Source organism: Maniola hyperantus, chromosome 16 (genome assembly GCF_902806685.2).
Source record: "Maniola hyperantus chromosome 16, iAphHyp1.2, whole genome shotgun sequence".
In the NCBI taxonomy this organism is placed as follows: domain Eukaryota; kingdom Metazoa; phylum Arthropoda; class Insecta; order Lepidoptera; family Nymphalidae; genus Maniola; species Maniola hyperantus.
The window spans coordinates 4,957,828-4,980,664 of NC_048551.1; the positions used below are offsets into that span (position 1 = coordinate 4,957,828).

A 22,837-nucleotide genomic window follows, 5' to 3' on the forward strand; every position below is an offset into this window, starting at 1 on the left:
AGTGTCGTAAGCCGGGAATTAGGTCCTACTTCGCAGACTTCCTACATTTTCTTTTGATTACATCTGTAATATATGGCCGCCGCAGAGGCTAGATTAAACTATCCGTTAGCTTCGGAATAACTTTATGGGTACTAATAACTTAGAATATTTGTTTGGGACAAGAAAACTCATTGTAGTCTGCGTTTAAAATGGAGCAAGTTTGTAACATCGGCACTTTTTAACTAGATATTTGGTCTTCGCTGTTAAATTCAACATTAGAGTTCGCAAAATGCGCTAATTAGGTAAGTCTAGTACTTCTTACTTACTTCACTTTAATCTACTCAAATAAACCATCGCGGTAACTTACCTGCTCATCTCCTTGTTTTATATGCCCTTTGGGTAGTACCTACCTACTAAGGAATGTTTTTCTTATAGTTTATATTTTTTCAAAAGGATAAATCTACAAAGAGCTGTGGTAGCCTAGTGGTTAGGACGTCCGCCTTCCAATCGGAGGTCGGGGGTTCGATCCCGGGCACGCACCTCTAACTTTTCGGAGTTATGTGCGTTTTTAAGTAATTAAAATATCACTTGCTTTAACGGTGAAGGAAAACATCGTGAGGAATGCATGCCTGAGAGTTCTCCATAATGTTCGCATAGGTGTGTGAAGTCTGCCAATCGGCACTTGGCCAGCGTGGTAGACTATGGCCAAAACCCTTCTCACTCTAAGAGGAGACCCGTGCTCTGTAGTGAGCCGGCGATGGGTTGATCATGATGATGATGATGAAATCTAAAAAGGTCCATCCGAAAAATCAAAGAGTTCCCATGGGATTTTTAGAAACCTAAATCCGTGGACGAAGTCGCTCGCATCATCTAGGTACATAGTTATGTAAAATAATTAAGTAGGTACGCCACGCTACTAGACGCTGATTGCTTAAAAAATACGTGTTGAACTGTTGAACATGTCTTCAAAGGTTGGTTAAAATTAGGAACCTAATGGTAAGAGCATTACCATAAATTCAATACCCATTGAAACCGACCGCTTTCCATGAGTAGCTTTTATATCGAGACGGTATTCTACGACATATTTTCGACGCATTCGCTTCAAAAAAGCTCTTTGTTCAGGAGCTTGGAAATATTTTTATATTGCGATTACCATAATTAGATGCCAATTTTCCAGGATATTTTTTTATTTTTTTGTAAAGCTTTTATGGCTACTTTGCATTTATATTTATGTGTTTTACAGTTTACTTGACAATTTTATTTGATGTTGTATTTATTTAATACGTTTAAATAACTTGCACCCTTATAAAAATGACTAGATGATGCCCGCGAATTCGCCCGCGTGGATTTAGATTTTTAAAAATCTCGTGGGAAGTCTTTGATTTTCCGGGATAAAAAGTGAATGTCCTTCCCCGGGGTGCAAGCTATCGCTGTACCAAATTTCGTCAAAATCAGTTGAACGGATGGGCCGTAAAAGGCTAGCAGACAGACAGACACACTTTCGCATTTATAATATTAGTATGGATGATAAGGTATATTATTCTTAATATTTAAGAAAATCTGAAAATGTTTTAATTTTTTACGATTTAATGAAAATTTCTAATGATTTTATTGAAATATGCTAAAAGTTCAGCAAACGTAACATTTCATCAACATAACATAACGAACTTTTTAAACTGTACTGTACTAAAATCGACACTACCAATTTTCACAGTTAAATTTTTTTTTTAAAGTAATGGACTCCCTAGAACTTTCGTATGCTTGGGTACCCTATTATTATCCGATTCCTCGGTAAAAGGTTCGACGCGCATCCTCCACAATGGCGGAAGGCAAGCAATTTCACATAATAATCATACGCTCTCGTTTCATATGTTTTTTTGTTTATGCCTAAGGTTATTTCTACCCTTTGGGCGGGCATCGCCCTCTTATTACCATGGTAAAGATAAGGATAACAATGGGAAAATGTGTGCTAAAAGCGCATACATACCGCTTTTTATTTCAAGTACCCCTCCGTTATTGTACGTTTGTGGTAACTTCGCGCGCGGGAGCTGGTGCGTGATAGTCGTGCGTACAGTGAGTTACAATATCGAATAGCTCGTGCCGAAGTGCCGTGTAGGTACATATCGTATATACCGTGCCTATCGGCTTTAAGTTGTAAAACCTACTTGTTTTTTTTTTTTACGAATTGTGGAGTACGTTTAGTGAACCAGGTAGCAAGAACCTGTTCTCGGTAATGATGAAGACGTGTGAAGGATGCTCGAAGCTGTACAAGGACGGTTCAGGCCTAATCTGTGCCAAATGCAATAAAAATTATCACGTGAAATGTTTAAATATGGCCACGGCACAGTACAACCGACTAAAACATAAGTCTAGCTGGAATTGTCCAGCGTGCCCTGTTAAGGATGGAAGGCATGACGACACTCCCGTCAAAAGCTCAGTGGATGCGACGGAGGAATCCAGCAGCTCCGCAAACTCCGAGATGCAGGAAATCTCCGCCGACCCTCAAAACTGTGACACACCGACTCCTACCCACACCATATTATCGTCTCCGATCGGGGATTGTCAACCTTCGGATTTATCGCAAAATGCTTTACTTCATAATATATCATTGCAAATCTCACAACTACAGATGCAAATGTCTTCAATACAAATAATAAAAAATGATTTATGTAGTTTGAAAACAGACATTTCGGAGCTAAAAAATAGTCTCTCCGCCAAGGTAGAAGATTTAGAGAATCGTATGTCCGATGCTGAATTAAAATTATCCCAAATGAGCGATCTACAGTCAGAAGTGGACGAACTTAAATCGAAGGTCGCCAGTATGATGGAGTCTAATCTGAAGAATGATCAATGGGTTCGTCGATCTAATATACAAATTAACGGTATTCCGTCCAGAAAGGACGAGGATCTTATTAAAGTTATAAAAGACTTGGCCGATATGAGCGGTTACTCATTAGACACATCAAGAGACATTGACTTCGTCACTCGCATTGCTATTAGAAATGACGTAGACACTTCATATCCGAAGCCTATTATACTGAAATTATTATCAAGGTATAAAAAAGACGATTTTTTGTCTTGTTTGCGCCGTTTGAAGGACTTGAAAGCATCAGATGTAGGATTCCCCGGTAATCAGGCTCGTATCTATATAAATGATCACTTATCGAGCTATAACAAAATGCTTTTGCAGAAAGCCAAAGCCTTGGCAAAAGAAAAAAAGTATGATTATTGCTGGGTGCGCAACTGTACGGTCATGGTTCGTCAAAACGAGAAATCAAAAATCATACACATAACCTCGGAAGAATCTCTAAAAAAAATAGTTTAAGTAATAACTACATGTTTTTGTACTTTCATAGAAGTCATATAGTGCATATTATTATCACAATTATAATAGAAGCCTTTAAGAAATATTTCTTTGATCAACTAAGGTTAGTTACGTTTATCCACTCATTAAATCTACTGACATCTAACTATGTATTAAACTTACTTTTTATAAAGCATCATAGAAACCGGAAAATGTTTGCGACACCTGAACATTCGTTTAGCTTCCTTTTGTTTGCAGACCAGTATTGCGAGAAACGGGGTAATGGATATTTACGTCAAAGCGCACTGTTTATTGCGTACTTAGTGAGAGCCTACTCACTCGGTGACGTTTCTTGCAGAGCAATGTATAACAACTTAACCGAACTGATCATATATTGTGTACTTTATGTTTATGATGTATTTGTTTCGAAAAATGATTGTAACTTGAAGTCACTAAGCATAAATATATTTTTAAGGTCGTTATTTCATGAAGTTATTAATTGTAATAAGGATTTATCTGTAAGATTGGTTTTAGTCTCGTCAAATTATTATATAATTATCACTATAAAAATAAAAAACGACGTTAAAATATATTGTTACAATGGAATTAAATCCTTAATAGCAAGTGTTATGGGGTACATATTATCCGAACCGATATTTTTAAGAATAAATTACAAAGTCACTAATGGTCGTGTGTTGAGTCATAGCTTTATAATATCAAATGAAGCTTACGTAATATTAACAATTAATATAAGACCTAAATTGCAGCCCTGTTAATTAGTGTTTACTATCAGAATGTCCGTGGGTTACGGACAAAAACTACTGGATTCTTTAAAGCTATTTTGCAACATGACTATGACGTTATATGTTTGAGCGAAACTTGGCTGTTGCCGGGAATTAATGACGGTGAATTATTTGACTCGCGCTATAACGTGTACCGTACTGATCGAGACTATGAACGCTTAGGAATGAAGATGGGAGGCGGTACACTAATTGCGGTACACCGTACTCTTACTACTAACATTTCAAATATTCGGCCGTTACCAATATTTGCAGATGCAGAGATTACGCAAATAAATATATCATTATGTCGTGGCTCAACTACAAAAAATCTTCGTTTATTTTGTTGTTACTTCCCACAAAATGCACATCAGGTATGGTCTCAGATGCAATTCTTCGAATATTTATCAGATTTACACATTGAAAATCCAAATGATGTATATTTGGTGGTGGGTGACTTTAATATCAGAAATGCTGTATGGGAACCTAATCCTGACGATTTACATAATTTTGTCATTTTGAATCCAAATATTGACCAATTGACAACACAGCTTTCTTCATTTTTGTCCTTCACCGGATGGTCGCAATTTAACTGCATAAGTAACATGAATAATAGATATTTAGACTTAGTCATATCCAGCTCCCCCTGCTCAGTATCAAGGTCGGAGCCTTTATCCCTCCCTGAAGATAATCATCATCCAGCTTTCAATGTAAATATCAACGTGAACTATTTGCAGCCTAGTTTACGACCTCCTCCCCGTCTTGTGCGTCGATATCATACTGCCGATTATAGTACCATTAATGTTGAACTAGCAAAAATCGATTGGGTCGAATGCTTCAGCGGTAAAAATGTGGACGCAGCGGTGACTGAATTTTACATGATAGTTAACTCAATAATTGATAAATTTATCCCCTCTAGACTCGTTATAAATAGTTCTAGATATCCTATCTGGTACTCACGCCCTTTGATAAAACTGGTTCATAAAAAACTAAGAATACATAAAAAATGGAAGATATATGGCAGACAATGCGATTATATTTTGTTTTCAGATTTACGGCGTGAGTTTAAAAACCTAGAGGCGTCTTGTTATAGTGCGTATATTGCGCGCGCTGAAGCTAATATATTAACTGCTAATTCTAAATGCTTTTGGTCGTTTGTACAGTCGAAACAAAACATTAATAGCATACCGGATAGCTTGTACCTGGACGATGAGATTGCCCAAGAAGGGCAACGAATAGCTGATCTATTCAATAAGTTTTTTGAATCAGTTTTTCAAAAACCATCATACTCAACGTTGAACATTGACGTACTTGTACCTCCACAAGCTCTCATTGGACATGTAGATTTTAATTATAAAACGGTTGAAAAATACTTGTCAGCTTTAAATACGACTAAAGGCAGTGGCCCCGACGGCTTGCATCCCATACTTCTTAAAAGATGTAGCAAGCAATTAGCCATTCCTTTAACTCTTTTGTTCCGATTGTCACTGAGCTCTGGTGTTTTACCAAAAACGTGGAAACGTTCAATTGTTGTACCTATCCACAAAAATGGAGATAAACACAACATACGTAATTACCGGGGTATTTCCAAGCTATCAGTTATTCCTAAACTTTTCGAAAAGATTATTTACGATTCACTATTCCCTGCAGTACGGCCACTTTTAACACCATCACAACATGGGTTTATAAACAAAAGGTCTACAGAAACTAATCTTTGCGAATTACTTGACGTGACTTTGGATTCAATGGACAAAGGTTTTCAGGTTGACGCCGTGTATACCGATTACTCTAAAGCATTTGATAAAATTTCACACGAGATATTAATAATGAAGCTAGTAGCGATTGGTATACACGGTGACCTCTTGAGATGGCTCACATCGTATTTAAGGGAGCGAACCCAGGCGGTTGCTATTAAGGGTTTCACAACTACATTTGTCCCCATCACTTCCGGTGTACCTCAGGGCTCGCACCTTGGGCCATTGCTCTTTAATATCTTTATAAATGACGTCGTAAAATATGTTAAACATTGTAATATACTATTATATGCTGACGACACCAAAATTTTTAAAGTTATTAGAACGGTAAAAGACTGCCAAGACCTGCAGGAAGATTTAGATCGGATTAGTCAATATTGTACAAATAATGGTTTAGAGATGAATGTAGATAAATGTTGCACTATTACCTTTACAAGGAAAAAGAATTGGATTTACCATAATTATTACTTATTTGAAAAACTGGTACGCAGAGTCAATGAGGTGCGAGACCTAGGGGTTCAGCTGGATAGTCGACTATTATTTGATTCACATTTAACTAAAATTAGAAATAGAGCGTATAAGATGTTAGGATTTATTCTCCGTCAGTCAGTTGATTTCAAAAATCCAAATACCCTCGTCTTGCTTTTTAATTCATTTGTAAGATCTCATTTAGAACATGCTTCTACTGCGTGGAATCCACAGTACGCTGTTTATGTCAATATGCTAGAATCCATTCAACGTAAATTTTTAAAATGTTTAAGTAAGAGATTTAATTCCTTTAGTATCACTGAATTAATCTCTTTAGAGCTCAGGAGGGAACACAAGGATCAAATCTTCTTGTATAAAATTGTAAATGGTCTTATTGACTCCCCTTATTTACTAAGTAAAATAACGTACTCTGTACCGCGATTGTCCAGACGGAATGTAAAAACCTTTAGTCTTCCACATATTAACACGAACTATGGCCATAATAGATTTTTAGTGAGGACATGCGATATATACAATAAGAAATATGTACAATTAGATCATTTTCAACACAAATTTGGTAAATTTTTAGCTGAAATAAAAAAGTTTAAATAATTATATGTAGGTTTAGCACGATTAGAATTATATACTTTATTTGTAACCACTTCATAACAAACTAACTTATTATAATTTAATTTAATGTAATTACTAACCTAACTAACTCCCGCACAAAATTAAATAGATATAATGTAAATGAGTGAACACTTAATAGGCATATGTACAAACTAGAAATAAGTAGCTAAGTAAAAATGTAAAAGCTGTTTGTGTTCCATAAAAAAAAAAAAAAAAAAAAAAAAAAAAAAAAAACTTTTTCCATGTTAATGTACTTAATAATAAATGAGTAAGTATTTTTTTTCAAGCAGATGTATTTAAAAATCATTGTTAATGTAGGTATTTATTGCCTTTATATTTTTAATGTTCCTTTGTATAAAATTATATATGTGTTAGGAATTAACCGTGTGATTTTATTTAATGCAAAAATTAGAATAAGACCCAAATAATTATTATCAGATACAAATAGAAATAGTACCCACGTTCCCACCCTAAATTGTCATATCGACCTGTCGCGTACTATATTTACTCGTACAAGTAAGTATTTGTCACCAAAGCTACAGTACGCGGCCGAAAGTAATGTACATCGGCCTTTAGACTGACATTTTGGCTTTGTAGAGCGTTGTCTCTGTAACTCATACCAATATGACATTTTGTCGGTCTCAACAACAGAGACAGTGCTCTACAATTATTTATCTGCTATCTTCTTCTAAAGGTCGATGTACATTACTTTATGCCGCGTAGGTGACCTCAGTTTTGGCATAGGTAACAAAATTATAGACTTGAATATACAATTGTTCATCGTTTAGGGCTGTCACCGCTGCTAATTGAGACAAAACCGCGTGCACAATATTGCATATTAAGCACGACGTAGTTTAAAATTTAAATCACCAACATTTGTTACAATTAGTTGCAGTGGTAATGAACGGAACGCGTTGTGTGGTGGGGAAATGAAGCGATTTTAATGGAACAGAGAGTAATTAACAAAACATTGTAACTTCTAAACTTACGTGTTCAACTTGCAGCCAAAATTAATAATCAACCCTATCTGTAATACTACCTAATCTGTCGATAAGTTACGCAATAATTTTTTTGACAAATAGAACGTTGTGGGTATAAACTTATCGACAGAATACAGATAGATTGATTATTGTTATTTTTAAACTCGCGACTTCGTCCGCGTGGACTACACAAATTTTAAACCCCTATTTCACCTCCTTAGGGGTAGAATTTCCAAAAATCCTTTCTTAGCAGATGCCTACATCATAATAGCTATCTGCATGCCAAATTTCAGCTCGATCCGTCCAGTAGTCTGAGCTGTGCGTTGATAGATCAGTCAGTCAGTCAGTCACCTTTTCCTATATATTTAGATTTCTACCGTAAGCCGATAGGCATCCAAACCAGAACCTAGATTTTATTATAGAGATTTCCATATTCCACAGTCATGTGCCATTTGTGACCCCTATGACTCGTTTCATGTCACCCGTCCACCACCTAGTGGGAGGCTTAGCAACACTAGGTACATTCCGGTGTGGGATCATCTTTCAAGTCCCTGTACTCGTCTTACTTTACTATACGTTTCTAAGCTTACCCGTGCAAAGCCGGGGTGAGTCTGCTAGTTTCATAACGTTCGATGTGATTAGCTTTGCTCAACTTCTTTTCAAAACATTTTCAGAATTGCTTCAAAGCCCAGACGATAAAAATTAAGGCAGTTGAAAATGCATTTGAATATCCAAATCCAGTTTATAAATATACAGAGAGTCTTAACGTTTTAGGAATATGGAATATTTTTGCTTTTTAAAATGTTTTTTTACTTAGTCGTTCTACGTTGGAGCTTTCAAAAGCTGGAACTGCAAAAACTAGCGGTATTCAACTCAAGTGAGCTGAATTGCGATAATAGCAAACTTTCAACGAACAAGCTATATAAAAAACCGGTCAAGTGCGAATCAGACTCGCGCACTGAGGGTTCCGTAGTACAATCGTATTTTATCGACATTTTGCAACGATAAATCAAAAACTACTTACTAGATCTCGTTCAAACCAATTTTCGGTGGAAGTTTGCATGGTAATGTACATCATATTATATTTTTTAGTTTTATCACTCTCATATTTTAGAAGTTACAGGTTAAGTGCAAATCTGGGAAAATTCAGAAAATTATCTTTCAGGAACAAATATGAAGTAAATGAGTATTTTTAACAAAAGTTTTTATGGAAAAACATGTAGATGCATAAATGTTATGCCCGCAAAACTCATTACCATAAGCCTTCGATGTATGATTAGTCTACTATTTTCAAAAACTACCTAAAATTTGAATTTTCGCGGCCAGTACCTCGATTGCGGGAAACCTGCATCAATCATTATTACAATCTCAATTGTTGTGATTGCCTGAATTTGTGCAATTCTTGTTGCAACAATGCATTGTAGCCAATAGTGAGCGAGCGTCAACCAATCAGAGGTGATTGCGATCGTGACATTGTAGCTGTCATTCTCCCGCAATCACGCAGCTGATGTATCAAACCACCTTAACCAAAAATAAATAAACCAAGACCGAACGCCCTGCAGGTTGGGGAGGCAAATAAACAAAATTCGTATCAGCCGGTGTAACTGGCCTATAAATTAATGGTCTGTGCCAAATAAACGATACTCCACAGTCCGCACCCGATACTAGCACAGTGAAAAGCTGACTGCAGGTGCTCGATTATGGTAAAATGACAGCTACAATGTCACGATCGCAATCACCTCTGATCAGTTGATGCTCGTTCACTAATGGCTACAATGCATTGTTGCAACAAGAATACCATAAAATATAATATAAATAATTGGTATCCAATTTTTTCTAATAAATCCTGCAAATCCAAACAATAGTGTAAATTGGATGTGGTATATGGATGTCAACACCTCGCCAGCCGACATGTGTCGTCGCGACCATTGTTGTATGATTCATGGCGACAACGCGACAACCATTACCGCCATCGATTGCGAAATTAATTTCCCGCCCGTCTGTCGCATACTCGAATTTACAGATTAACTAAATGGTTAAATGCCGTGTGCTTATTTAACATTGTGTTATCAGATCATGTGATTCATATAACATTATACAACCGTTATTATAATGAAGCGTTAATGATTATATGGATGACTTTTTCATTACTTAGGTACCTACATAATTTACCTACATAAATTCATCAGATATCAGATACTTTTACTTCTTTCAATTTCTTTTTTTAACTGTAGTGCATAAAACTACAATAAAATGTTGCAGGACTTATAGTTTACGTTTTGGAGTAGGTAGGTATGTATTAGAATATACATCTTTATACATAAAATGAAGTCTATTCAAGCAGTATTCTTTTATGAAATTAAACAATATACACGTTACTCACGCCTTATATTTGTAGCAGTTCAATTACAACAAATAAAGAAGCAAACAACCAGAAAATATTGTACATCGACCTTTAGAAAGAGATTTTCGTAGAGTAATGTCACTGTCACTCATACCTATGTGACGTTTTGTCGGTCTCAACGACAGAGACACGGCTCTACGAAACCATTTTCTCTTTCCAAAAGTCGATGTACCTACAAAATTTCCTGCCCAGTACTGTAATATATTAGATAGCGAATAAACCCCATTATAACACAAACGCAAACAATACCACAAAATTAATTTTACACGAAACAGTAAACCGCAGAAGCGTCGTTTAAGACCGTATAAATTTAATTGGAATCCAACTTTCCTAATAAATCCACTTTCACATTGCAGCCTCAGGAACATAACTCAGGGACGTGGTAGTAACTGGTAGGTGCTTTTGTGTTAACACCTCGCCGCCGACGGGTATCGTCGCGACTCGCGACCATTGTTGCATGATTCATGGCGACATCGCGAAACCCATTACGGCGACCGATTGTTAAATTAATTTTCAGCCAGATTGTTGCGTTTTCGGGTAATATAGGTGCTTAAAAGCCGCAAATTGTTTTGTATTAATCGCGCCTTTGTGTTTTAACGGATTTTGGTGAACGACCGACGCACTAATATATTTTGAGCGCAATGCAGCTTACCAGATTATGACAGGCCTTTTGATTCCCTTACGATAATCTATTTTAATCAATAAGTTTAAGCTCTTTGTGCGTCATTACAATAAACTCATACTCAATACCATTTACCCTGTACAAACTTTTACCTCTTTAAAGCTAATACAACGACAATCTTCCCTTTCAAATCCACTCAGAAGCCCATCCCAATCTCTCAAGACACAGCTGTGTTAGGAACTCATAAAAATATACCTCGACTCTTGACGCTCACTGTCGCATAACAGTTCATTTTGTCAAGTGCAAAGTGGTCACACGTGCTCAAATACTGCAAATGGGCCCGACGCTTAAGGAGTCAAGGCGAACCACCTGCGACGGAGTTTTAGAATAGGGCACTCTTAATTAGGTTAATGGCTAATGCTCTACCGTTGTTTGAAGGTATGAAACTAAATCAAAGTAGTTACACTGTTACAATCAGTTACAGTTATGTCTATGAAGAATTTATATTGCTAGTTCTAGACGCTCTTGCTATCTCTCGGGAAAATAACCTTGTAAATTAAAATTATGTAGCACCACTTACTTTAAAACTGTGTATTTCTTCTGATATAGTTTTCTGGAGATCGCTATTTAGCGATAAGACTGCTCTATCGCAGGTACGATTTATTTTTAGTTTTCTTCGAGTGCTAGCAGATGCAATTTTAAATAAGTACCTACCTAACGACCTATAGTTGACTGTAAGTTTCAATAAAGTTACTTAGATCAAAATATTTATACGTATTATCGCAAAAAACTGAAAAAGGCAACCTACAATGAAACATAATATTATATTACTTAAGTTTACATAAAATGGAGAGCTGGTCCTACAGATTTATTGAATCCAACGAGTTCTCATTTCACTTCGAATATAGGCTTTAAAAAATTAATGAGGTATCCATTACATCTATAAAAATAAATCCCGGTCGTATTGAAACCGAGTATTTCGAAGCGACAAACTTTTAACGAGGGATCGAATGCAGACGTCGCGAAAAAATCCAATCTAAACACGGATGCAAAACGCAGTGGGCTCGAATAAAAGAGTTACAGTTCAACAAACAAACTTTCTGCGACTCTTTAGTTTTCTTCAAGTTCAATCAAAGAGAGCAAACAGCGTTTGTGGTCCAGGGGGTGCAGGGTGGGATGCAGGGGGTGCAACGAGATGAGTCACACGGGCGGTTAAAATCAATAAGTCGCCTCGCCGAGTCAAACAAATGTCAGCTTTATGAGCTTAGCTTTTAATTGGGCTTTAATTAAGTTGCTTTTTATAACCGTTAATTTACTTCCGGCTTTACGCTTTCTTGTTTTTGTTGTGATGTACAAAAGATTAAAGGAAAAATCGAGTCGATAAGAAGGTCCTTAGAAAAGATTTATTTTAATTAATCTCTTCGGTATTCAGATTTAGTTATTAGTAGCCACTTAGTAGCTGACCCTATCGGCTTCACTAGGGTTCTCTCTCGAGAACGCGACAGATCCTAAAAATCTTTCCTAAAACTTGCTCGATTCTAGACCCAGCGCGATATCAGCTGTACGTTGATATGTCAGTAAGTCAATTGCTACTTTTACACTCGAAAACGACTTACCTTAGATTTTTTAAAGTCAAATATTTAAAACTAGCTTATGCTCGCGACTGCGTCCGCGTGGACCACACAAATTTCAAATCCCTTTTTTACTCTTTTGGGGTTGAATTTTCAAAAATCCTTTCTTTGCGGAGATCTACGTCATAATAGTTTGAGCTGAGCGCGTCAGCTTTTTCATTTAAATTTTTTAACAATGTGAGAGCTTTTTGGGCCGAAAACATAATAAAGTATTGAAACGTTAAAATGCTTTAAATTCGTAGTTATTACAATTTATTGCGAATTGGCATTTTTCTTCAAGTCATAGGAGAATTGAGTACCTTATTTAATTAACCACTAGACTACTTTAAGTACTTACTTGAACTTCAAAGGTACCATAATAGGTATAAACACGAGCGGAAACCGGTACCAATTGCCTGTTTATAGATCATTAGTAACTTTGAACTGAATAGTAACGACTTGATAATGACTAATGACACCAAATACGTTTTGAATGAGTACGGCGAGCAAAAGGTACGCTGAACTGCTCATAATTATTTATGAATCATATCTACCTACCTCTCTACGGCTCTACCTTCAGTTCACAATAGCATCTATATACCTATATATATAAAGGAAAAGCTGACTGACTGACTGAATAATCTATCAACGCACAGCTCACAGCACTGGACAGATCGAGATGAGCATGCACATAACTATTAAAACGTAGGCATCCGCTAAGAAAGGATTTTTGAAAATTCAATTTCGAAGAGGGTAAAAATAGAGGTTTGGTGTAGTGCACGCGGACGAAGTCGCGAGGATAAGCTAGTTTTCGTATAATTTAATTGAAAGGTCTATTTCCTAAAGATAATATGTATTATCTTTTGAAAAGTCTTATAGTGGCTATTCGTATTTTTATGAACTCGTTCAGTTTTTGGTAACTAAAATAAATTTCAAGCTTGTATCTAATTATAATGTAGTTGTGGATGTCATTTTCTAAATGAATAAGTTTCTATCATTGAATTTCATTAATCGTAAATACTACAGCAAGTACATTTTATATTAATTTATTATAATGTAGTACACGCTTAGCCTATAGTTTTTAAAGACATTTATTTGAGTCGTTTTTACGTCTGTTTGCTCTGGACTTTAACTTTTTATCGCGATGAAATGGAAACGAATTGGGAAAATATTTCATTTATATAAGAAATTTTGAACTTGAACTTCACTGAGTTAGAATATTCTGCGGGTCTATTCATCGCAATTACGGAGCCGCAGCGCCTGCCGGAACTACTGAATCGACTTCACTGCAGCGGATGCAAATTACCGAGTTGTTTTTTGAACGTAAGTCAGCCAGGCGTAGGGTTTCCATATTCCATTGATAAATTTTGGCCAATTGGGAAAATGGATTTTGAAGGATTGAAGGAATGCTTGACAAATGATATTTTGACAGTGTTTCAGCCCCTACTTGCCGCCCAAGGGAGCCCGGGTGGCAGGTCCTGGGGCCCATGAGCAGGACCGCAGTCGGACAGGCTAGGGGCAGGGTCGCACTAACAACCAATCGGCTGATTGACTTGTGAAGAAATAAAGGCGTGCATTTGCATATGGCAATATCAATTATCCTCTTGTATATGGGCATAAAAGACTGCACTCAAGCTTATGAGCATGAACAGACAGGGTCAAAAAAGACACAGAATCTAATAGGTTGTGTGTGTCTTTGATATGCCATGTGAAAAATGACCCCAAGATGCACATAATATGACTCCATTAACACCTTGTTTACTACACATTAGTGCAAAAACAAAAACAGTAGGTATGTAAAGTTTTTTTTTCTGTAAAGTAGACGTCCACTATAAGGATTTTTCGAATTTCTATCAGAGTGAAGCCGGGACAGGTCAGATAGTTAGTGATCCTACCTTTTACCTTTTTAAAGATCGTAATTTTTTTTCGCTTGTTACACAAAATATGTTTTTTCAAATTATTTTTCTGTTTAAAATTAATTTTTCAATTTGTTATGTGACCGAGTTGCTACCCTAGTCAGGGGTGCGACAGTGAATACGGAAATGACGGGCAGACCGATAATCGCTGGCTGTTGACAATGGTGGAAATTATACGCTTTTAACTTTTGCCGTCCGAAAAGTTTTTGTTTCAAAAAAAGAGGTGTCAGCTATGCCTATATCTTTGCCTTTATCTAGTAGGCAGATAACTGTATTGTAAGCTGGCCTGTTTAGAGTTTTCTGCTTATCATGCTATGAAATGATATTGGTACCTTTAAAAGAAGAATGAATAGGCACCTTCTAGGCAGGTGCGCTCTACCTTAGGCTGCATCAATTCCTACTGTTTAATAAGATTGTAGCTAAGCACAAACCTATGCCTACATTAAACTCCAAGTATAGTTCTGTCTATGGCCCGCTGAGTGACTTTGAGCTTTCTTAGGCCCGTAGTTAGTGACAATATCTTAGATCCATATTATGTCATCAGTCATCACTGCAACTGGCACAAAAACTTAATTAATCTTCAAACACTGAGGAATTTTAGACTAAGTCATAAATAACATCTAATATTATAAGTCTATAGAATAGATAAAGCCAAAAGTCATCTGAGAACCACCACTGGGGTAATGTGGTGGGCTAAGATCTATGGTATATTTCTGTACTACGAGGGAGCTGGCCAGTTGTGGCCGACATTAATAGACGATTAATATAAGTTAAGTCGAATATAAATCCTTAGAAAATGGCTAGTAGGTAGGTAGGTAGATCTTCAGTACGCTTAGTATAAGATTTTACGTCTCACCAAACGTTGCTAGAATTCGAGAGTCGAAACACAATAACGTCAAAGGCAGTTAAGATAGAGTTTATCCAGTCCTTTTTTCCTTTTGAGGTGCCAAACCTTAAAAATATCAGACAGACAGACAGACACATTTCCGTATAATTGTATAAAATAGACTATGTTTGTCTGTATATTCATAATTTTATTTACTTACACCGTTTTACGAAGAAATATAACGCGGAAGAGTTTCGACACTCGAATACTATCAACGTTGGTGAGACATAAAATCTCGTACTAAGCGTAGGTACAGTAGACAGTTTAAACGTGGAAATTGCTTCAAGCAATTCGAAGCATTGCATCGGAGTGTCCTTTATGAGCCACAAAGGGTCGTTAACTCGGGGGCACAGACACTAATCTGGGGGTTAATTGTCACTCCAATGCTCCAGTAAGTGTTGCGTAATGAATATTGTACCCTCCCATAGCCTTTCCCGTTCCTAAATGGAATTATATCGATGCAAATTAAAACAATAATAAAATACGTAAATTATTTATGTAAGTTTAGCTAAATGCCAAGGAAAGAACAACAAATAAGGCTATACGGCCAAATACTATTATTCAGGGCACCTTAAATATTAAGGAACACGTACCCTTTGCAGTACAAGAAATGCAACGTAATATACTTAGTACACGCAAAACAAGTAGGTATTCTAATCTGAACCTTGTGAATGGCTTATGACCAAGCATATGAAAAACAAATTTTAGCCGGGCTTGTCAATCCTTAGTCTACCTGCGCAGACAGTCATGCTGCAACTTCAGATATGGACTGCACGTTTTGCGACAGAAATATTTAACTTTTAAGATACTTTTTAATACCTTCAGGATTTGATTTTTTAATAATAAATGTTATCTAATGGTAGATCTGAGCCAATGTAGACAGTTAATAAACCTCTATCCAGAATCACCTCTTTTTGAATTCGGTTAAAAATATTCTTAAAAACTTCAAGTTTAAAGTATAATACAGTTTCAAGTGTAAGTTTGTTACGAGCGATCCTCATCTCGACGCTTACTAATTGCTACTATTATAACCTTAAACTCTTTTAAGATACAATTTTACTCTCAAGACGTTATTAGCCGACCGACACTTCGCTGTATAAAAACATAACTTTGGTATTCCAACAATGGTCGGAAGGGTTTAGTACACTGAAGTATGCACAAAGCTACCCACAATTGACTGGAGTAACACCTCGAGTGCTTTTGTCGGAGCCCTAAGTGCTGAGTGGTGAGTGCAGCTGGCACGTTTGTGCGTAAATATTGTCACTGTATCAACTGAAATGCGGACGTTATGACGTGCAAGTATCCTGTTATTCTATGGATTCCAAATGCTGGCAATATCATTGCAGTAAGTGTGATGTGTGACTTCGTCCGCGTGGACTACACAAATTTCAAACCCCTATTTCACCCCCTTAAGGATTGAATTTTCAAAAATCCTTTCTTAGCGGATCCGTCAAGTAGTTTTAGCTGTGCGTTGATAAACCAGTCAGTCACCTTTTCCTTTTATATAATATTTAGATTTAATTTTAAGTGAATAGCTCATATGGAGCAACTACGTAACGAGTCAGTTCAATTCAAAATGCAAAATGCATTTGCAAATCTAATAACTCTCCGAGCATTGAATGAAAGATGTTACGCTCATGGTAACATTATTCTCGTATTCACATACTCGTAGTAATGGAAGCTAAATTGAAGGTAAGCGAATATTCTGACAACGGACTTGTTTCACGAAGAATACTCCCGTTTGAATGTACACACAAACAGACGGCTTAATGTATTCCCACATTAAATTGTTGAATATAGAGTGCATTTTATTTTGTACTAGCTGATGCCCATGGCTTCGCCCGCTTGGAATAAGGTTTTTAAAAATCCCGTAGGAAATCTTTGATTTTCCATGATAAAAAGTAGCCTCAGGTATTTATCTATATTATATACAAAAAATCACGTCACTCCGTTGCACCGTTGCGACGTGATTGTAAGACAAACCAACAAACAAACACACTTTCGCATTTATAATAAGGGTACTGAATACAGCTGTAGAAAAATTTAGTATACAAATTCAGGTAGAGACAGCAACTATAAAGTTGAAAAAGTTTTGCGAAACTGAAACTAAACACCACGGCACGCTTCATTAGTCTAGCTCTACGGGAATAAAGTTCTCAAATTCTAGTTTAAACTTTTGTACAGGGAACGCTTTCTGCCTCGTTTGTTTTTGTATTTTGTATTTCGCCAAATGTGAGTAACAATATGGAGCAGGCTATGTTGGGTGTCTCTCTGAGGGACAAAATCCGTAACGAGGAAATCCGTCGGAGAACCAAAGTGACTGACATAGCTCAACGAATTAGCCAGCTGAAGTGGCAGTGGGCAGGCCACGTTTGCCGCAGAACCAATGGCCGCTGGGGCAGACGTGTTCTGGAGTGGAGATCGCGTATCGGCACGCGCAGTATAGGACGACCTCCAACCCGCTGGACTGACGAACTTAAGAAGGTAGCGGGAAGTGGGTGGATGAGGAAGGCAGAGGATCGTGTGTGGTGACGCGCTATTGGGAAGGCCTATGTCCCTTGAGAGTGACATAGACTACTTTTTATCCCATGAAATCAAAGAGTTCCCACGGGATTTTTAAAAACATGATTCCACGCGGATGAAGTCGCGGGCATCAGTTAGTAGATAATAATATTATGGGACCACGTACCTGACTAAGGCTGTCACCTAGACTGCCATCAGCATCCAAAGGCCGAAACAGGTGATTAGATTCTTTAAGTTCCCTCTTTTGTTTTCTGTCTTGGGCCTCTCTCATAGCTTGGCTTTGCAGTCTTTCGAAGAATTCTCGAGGCTTCATCGGCGGATGTTCATCGTCTGGCGGCGGGGGAGGCGGAGGGGGTAACCTTGTTCTTGGAGAGCTTCGAATGAGACATCGTTCGTCATCCTCAGTTGATCGCTCATCGCGATCGGAATCAGAACTCCGGCTGTTCCGACGTCTCACCCCCTGGATATGAGGTTCCAGGAACGTTGCATTTCTGTAACAATAAAAGATAGCTTGTTTATCAATTGTCACTTGGAGTGAACATGTGGAGTGCAGTCGAGTTTTTAACAAATTAGAGCACATTTTCATTGAAGCGGAACGGAGCCAAGCAGTGTATTTACGACTAATCAGATTATTGTGAGATAACTTGATAAAATTATTAAGTCTTCAACGATAACCTGGTTGATGTATTGAACATCTCTCTAAAAAGCAGTAGGTCAGCATTATTTACGGTTGAATTGGTATACCTAATGATAATTGGTATACAAAATAGGGAGTAAACTCAAAAAGAGGTAGCGCTTTGGCCTCACTTTACTTTGAAGGTTGGCACTCTGATTAGAAAAAAATCTCTTTCCGGAGAATGCAAGGGTTTAGTATCATAAATAGATTTCTAAATAACGACAACCAAGCAATGTGATTAAGATTTTCCACAAAATAACGTCATTCCCTATCAGCAGGTATTAACAAATAAAACAACAATCTAGCAATCAATAAGCGATACAGGCAAGGAGCCTGCGGCGGCTGATGTCAATATATCGCAGTTACCACCACATGTGCTGAACATTTCCTGCAATTGGCGTCCGTTGGCACCGTTACACAGCCATTACACAATCGATTTATAGTATGCGACAGGTCGAGATGGCAATCGGGAAGGGGACGCCCCGCACACCCGCACAGCCCCTGCGCTAACCCGGTGCAGGCGAGCGCGAGTGACATACGGGTGTGCAGGGCATCCCCCCGCCTCATACCCCGACTGCCATCTCAATCTGTCGCGGACTATACGTGTCTGAATACGTGTGTACCAACGGGGCACCCACGGCACATGGGGACTGGGGTACCACTGGCCAGACCAATGGGGCATTAACCAAGATTTATTCCCCCGGAATAGCCGCTAGCGTATTAATTAAAAACCTTTACCGGGGCGCGACCGCGAGATTGTGGAGGCACAGGCTGTATTGAGCATATTTTCCGGTTACTTATTAATGACTATTATCCGGAATTATTATACCTGTATAAATAATCATCATGATCAACCCATTACCGGTCCCACTACTGAGCCGGGTCTCCTTTCAGGGTGAGAAGGGATTAGGCCGTAGTCTGCCACGCTGGCCCAAAGCGGATTGGCAGACTTCACACACCTTTGAGAACATGGAGAACTCTCAGGCGGGCAGGTTTCCTCATGATGTTTATGATAGAAGTAAATTAGAAAAACGAAGTGCAAAGATTATATTCTATTATAGTAACCACTATCCCAGTTGACATAATAATTGTAAGTACATGTATGAATTGTAATAATTAAGGAGGAAAGTCCAACAATCCTGTTAGCTTAGGATCGAAAACGCTGTCCTTTCTGACACTATGATGACACTCAATTTGTTTTGATGTCCTGTGGCCTCTGACACACCGTAACAAGTATATCGGGTGACCATCCACAATATCAATCCTTTAAGGGTTGATGTTGTTTCATTAAAACTGAGATTGATTAAGTGAAGTGGTTAGTGGGTTCATTTAACGACAAAAGAGTAGGGGCAGTAAACATATAAACATATATACCTACTCACTAAACATGACGTGTTGATTATATTTTCGTTTCCAACTTTACAAGAAGGAACTTGTTATAGTCGTACCTACTAATGGTTTTTATTTGCAAGCTAGGTAAAGGTAACTGGAGTATGATTTTTTAGTATGTGGCACTTGGACTTGGAGAGGAGATCAATATAATGTACACCGATCGAATTATTCCAGAGAAATCAGCAAAATCAAATCTAGTAAAAAAAATAGAATTTTTAACGTAAGTATAGTACGCGACAGATCGAGATGGCGATCCCGGTATGAGGCGGGGGTACGCCCCTCAGACCCGCACGTCAACCACGCCCGTCTGAGTGCGGGGCGTTGCGTTGCCTTCCCGATTGCGATTTCAACCTGTCGCGGACTAAGTATTGTAAAATATTAATTCAAATCATTTAACAAGAGGCAAGTTATGTGAAAAATTTTCATCGCCCGCAAAGTTGTTTCAACCCTCCCTACCCCAAACATGCAACAAATAGAGCACGTCTAGCACACGCGTCGCTGTGCCCGCATTAATTATTCATCACACGGAAATGACGCCGGGTGATGAGCTCCGTCATTAATTACTAAAACGTCATAATTCGACGCCTAGTTTGTCCCAGGTGGGATGAAAACAGTAATTTGTTTTGGTTGCTATGCGCTAAGTGATTTGTGTACCATATTAGTCTTGTATTATAGTGATTTAAATAGCTCCCTTACTAAAGTGTTGTATAACGGTTGTTACGGATACAGCTATCCTTACCTATCTATATAAAACCCAGGCATCGCCGGGGGAGCTAACATGTCGTCTAGCAGCCCAGCTACGTGTGGAAATATGCCATCTCATCACACCTCTGTACGTGATCTCTGGTGCTAACCGACCACAGAACGGTAGAGGGGAAATCGATATAAAATCGATAGAGTTAGTTTTAAGGTAGCATTAATCTAGCATAAGTAGTATGTGTAATTTAGATAAGATATAGTCAAGTAAAGGCCTTCGTGTCCTAACGTCGACACGAATGTCCTAATAAAATCATTTTCACAACCAAAAAGGACTTCTACCTTCAACCCCCGCTCCAGGTAGCCGCCCTTACGTAACTCGGTTGTATACATAGTTACCAGTGGCGTGCACAGTGTTTGAAGCCAGGGTAGGCATTAGTTAGGTAGGAACCTGTTTACTGGCAGGTCATAATGAAAAATATGCATTGAGCTATTACAACTGGGGTTAGCAGTGTGCTTATGCCTCTATGGCCTGCACGCCACTGCTAGTTACACAATTGGACTAAGAGCGAGCGAGTGCCAGACCTTCGTTATTTTATAACAGCTGAAAATATCTCTGCGTACCTATTGTCCCCAACACTGGGAGGAACGTTTGTTTGGACGCTTAGATGAATTATTCTAATTAATTTATCAATATAATTCATCTACGTTTGGGTGTCTGTTTGGATCATGGTGGCTTTGGGAGATAACAGGTAATAAAGGTGTGAAAATCTTACGTCTTTATTTTATATTTTCTTCAGAATAGTATTAGAAATCACGTCATGCATTGCCAGACACTAAGTATCATGGCAACACCCTGCCAGACACACTTGGCATATAAGCCTATCAAATTAAAAATTATACTTACTACATAATAATAGTTTACTTTGCTTTATCTTTACATAAATGTAGGTAGGGTATTATGATATTGATGTATTTTATGTATATTGATGTATTTTAATACATTTCAATTAATGATATGATATCATATTGTTATTAGTCGAAGTGATGGGTCATCAATTGGAGTGTCAATGCGACGCTGGCCCCAGGTGGCTTGTACGAGTGAAATTAGTAATTAATTTGACCGTCCTTCACCGATTCAACTACCTACGCTTTATTTGGTACAGGGTTTTATTGATTTTCAATAATGTGATATTTTTGGAAGGCCATGTCACACTATCATTACCTACCCTTATTATCAGTAGGTACCCTTATTAAAGTTATTATAAATGCGAAAGTGTGTTTGTTTGTTGGTTTGTTTGATTTATTGGTTTATTGATTATTGGTTTGTCCTTTAATCACGTCGCAACGGTGCAACGGATTGACGTGATTTTTTGCATGGATATACTTAGATAAAGGCCTGGAGAGTGACATGGGCCACTTTTTATCCCGGAAAATCAACACGGGATTTTTAAATAACCTAATTCAACGCAAACTAAGTCGCTGGCATCAGCTAGTTTTAAATAAACGGAACCGAATATCTGATCAATCCTTTATCTACTAGGTATTCGTAGCTACTGGATCCAAAAAATTATGTGCAAATTTTTATGAGGGCTGATGATAATAGAGATGATTGGGTTTATCAAAGCCAACGTATGATTACACGAAAAATACGTTTATTTTGACAATTTATTTACCCACTTCATCCAGCAGATAGATGGATTCACACGCGGTATACCAACGCCGCCATACTGAAGATATAAAAGCGTATAAGTACCTACATGAAATAGTTTCGCTACCGTTAGTTCCCTAATCTATATCTAAAACCTCTAAAAATTGTGGCAATCCGTATTTGGCTGTGTAATGAGACTAATTATTGGTGGTTTTGAATTTTTTACTAGCAAGCTACAAAAAGTAAAAAAATGTAAACGCTTCTCGTAAATAGCTTGTAACAAAATTGCTTTGCTTTCCAATACTCCTCGAATTCTTTTAGTTAATTATTTCACTGTTTGTTTCTGCATTAGTCATCGGCATCCCCGATGCTGCCGCTGTTGTTTTTCTTTCTCCGAACCCTCTCTTGTTTTGACACACAAAGGGATACTTTTTTCCTGAATAGCTTCAGGATAACTTCGTATATGAACTTCTCTTTGGTAACATGTTTTTTTCGTTTGTTGTTAACAAACAACTTTTTGCCTGCTCTTTTGAAAAGGGTGGTAAATTTTCTAATTAAAATTTTTGT

At 37.7% G+C, this 22,837-nt stretch overlaps 2 protein-coding genes across 10 annotated transcripts in view; one reads left to right on the forward strand and one right to left on the reverse strand.

Annotated features, from left to right (window-relative positions):
- Positions 1-22,837, reverse strand: part of spri (Src homology 2 domain-containing protein sprint) — a 253,910-nt gene that overhangs the window by 22,589 nt on the left and 208,484 nt on the right. For all 9 annotated transcript variants that reach the window (XM_034977086.2, XM_069503945.1, XM_069503944.1 and 6 more), the window contains one exon: positions 18,022-18,346. In XM_034977086.2, the coding sequence (XP_034832977.1) occupies positions 18,022-18,346 (325 nt within the window). The remainder of the gene's footprint in view (positions 1-18,021; positions 18,347-22,837) is intronic.
- LOC138403395 (uncharacterized) lies at positions 2,216-4,270 on the forward strand. The gene has a single exon (XM_069503763.1). The coding sequence runs from the start codon at positions 2,216-2,218 to the stop codon at positions 3,302-3,304; it is 1,089 nt and encodes a 362-aa protein (XP_069359864.1). The 3' UTR covers positions 3,305-4,270.

What these genes read in the sequence shown, in the direction of transcription:
- LOC138403395 (XM_069503763.1), top strand. Translation starts at nt 2,216, where the DNA reads ATGAAGACGTGTGAAGGATGCTCGAAGCTGTACAAGGACGGTTCAGGC.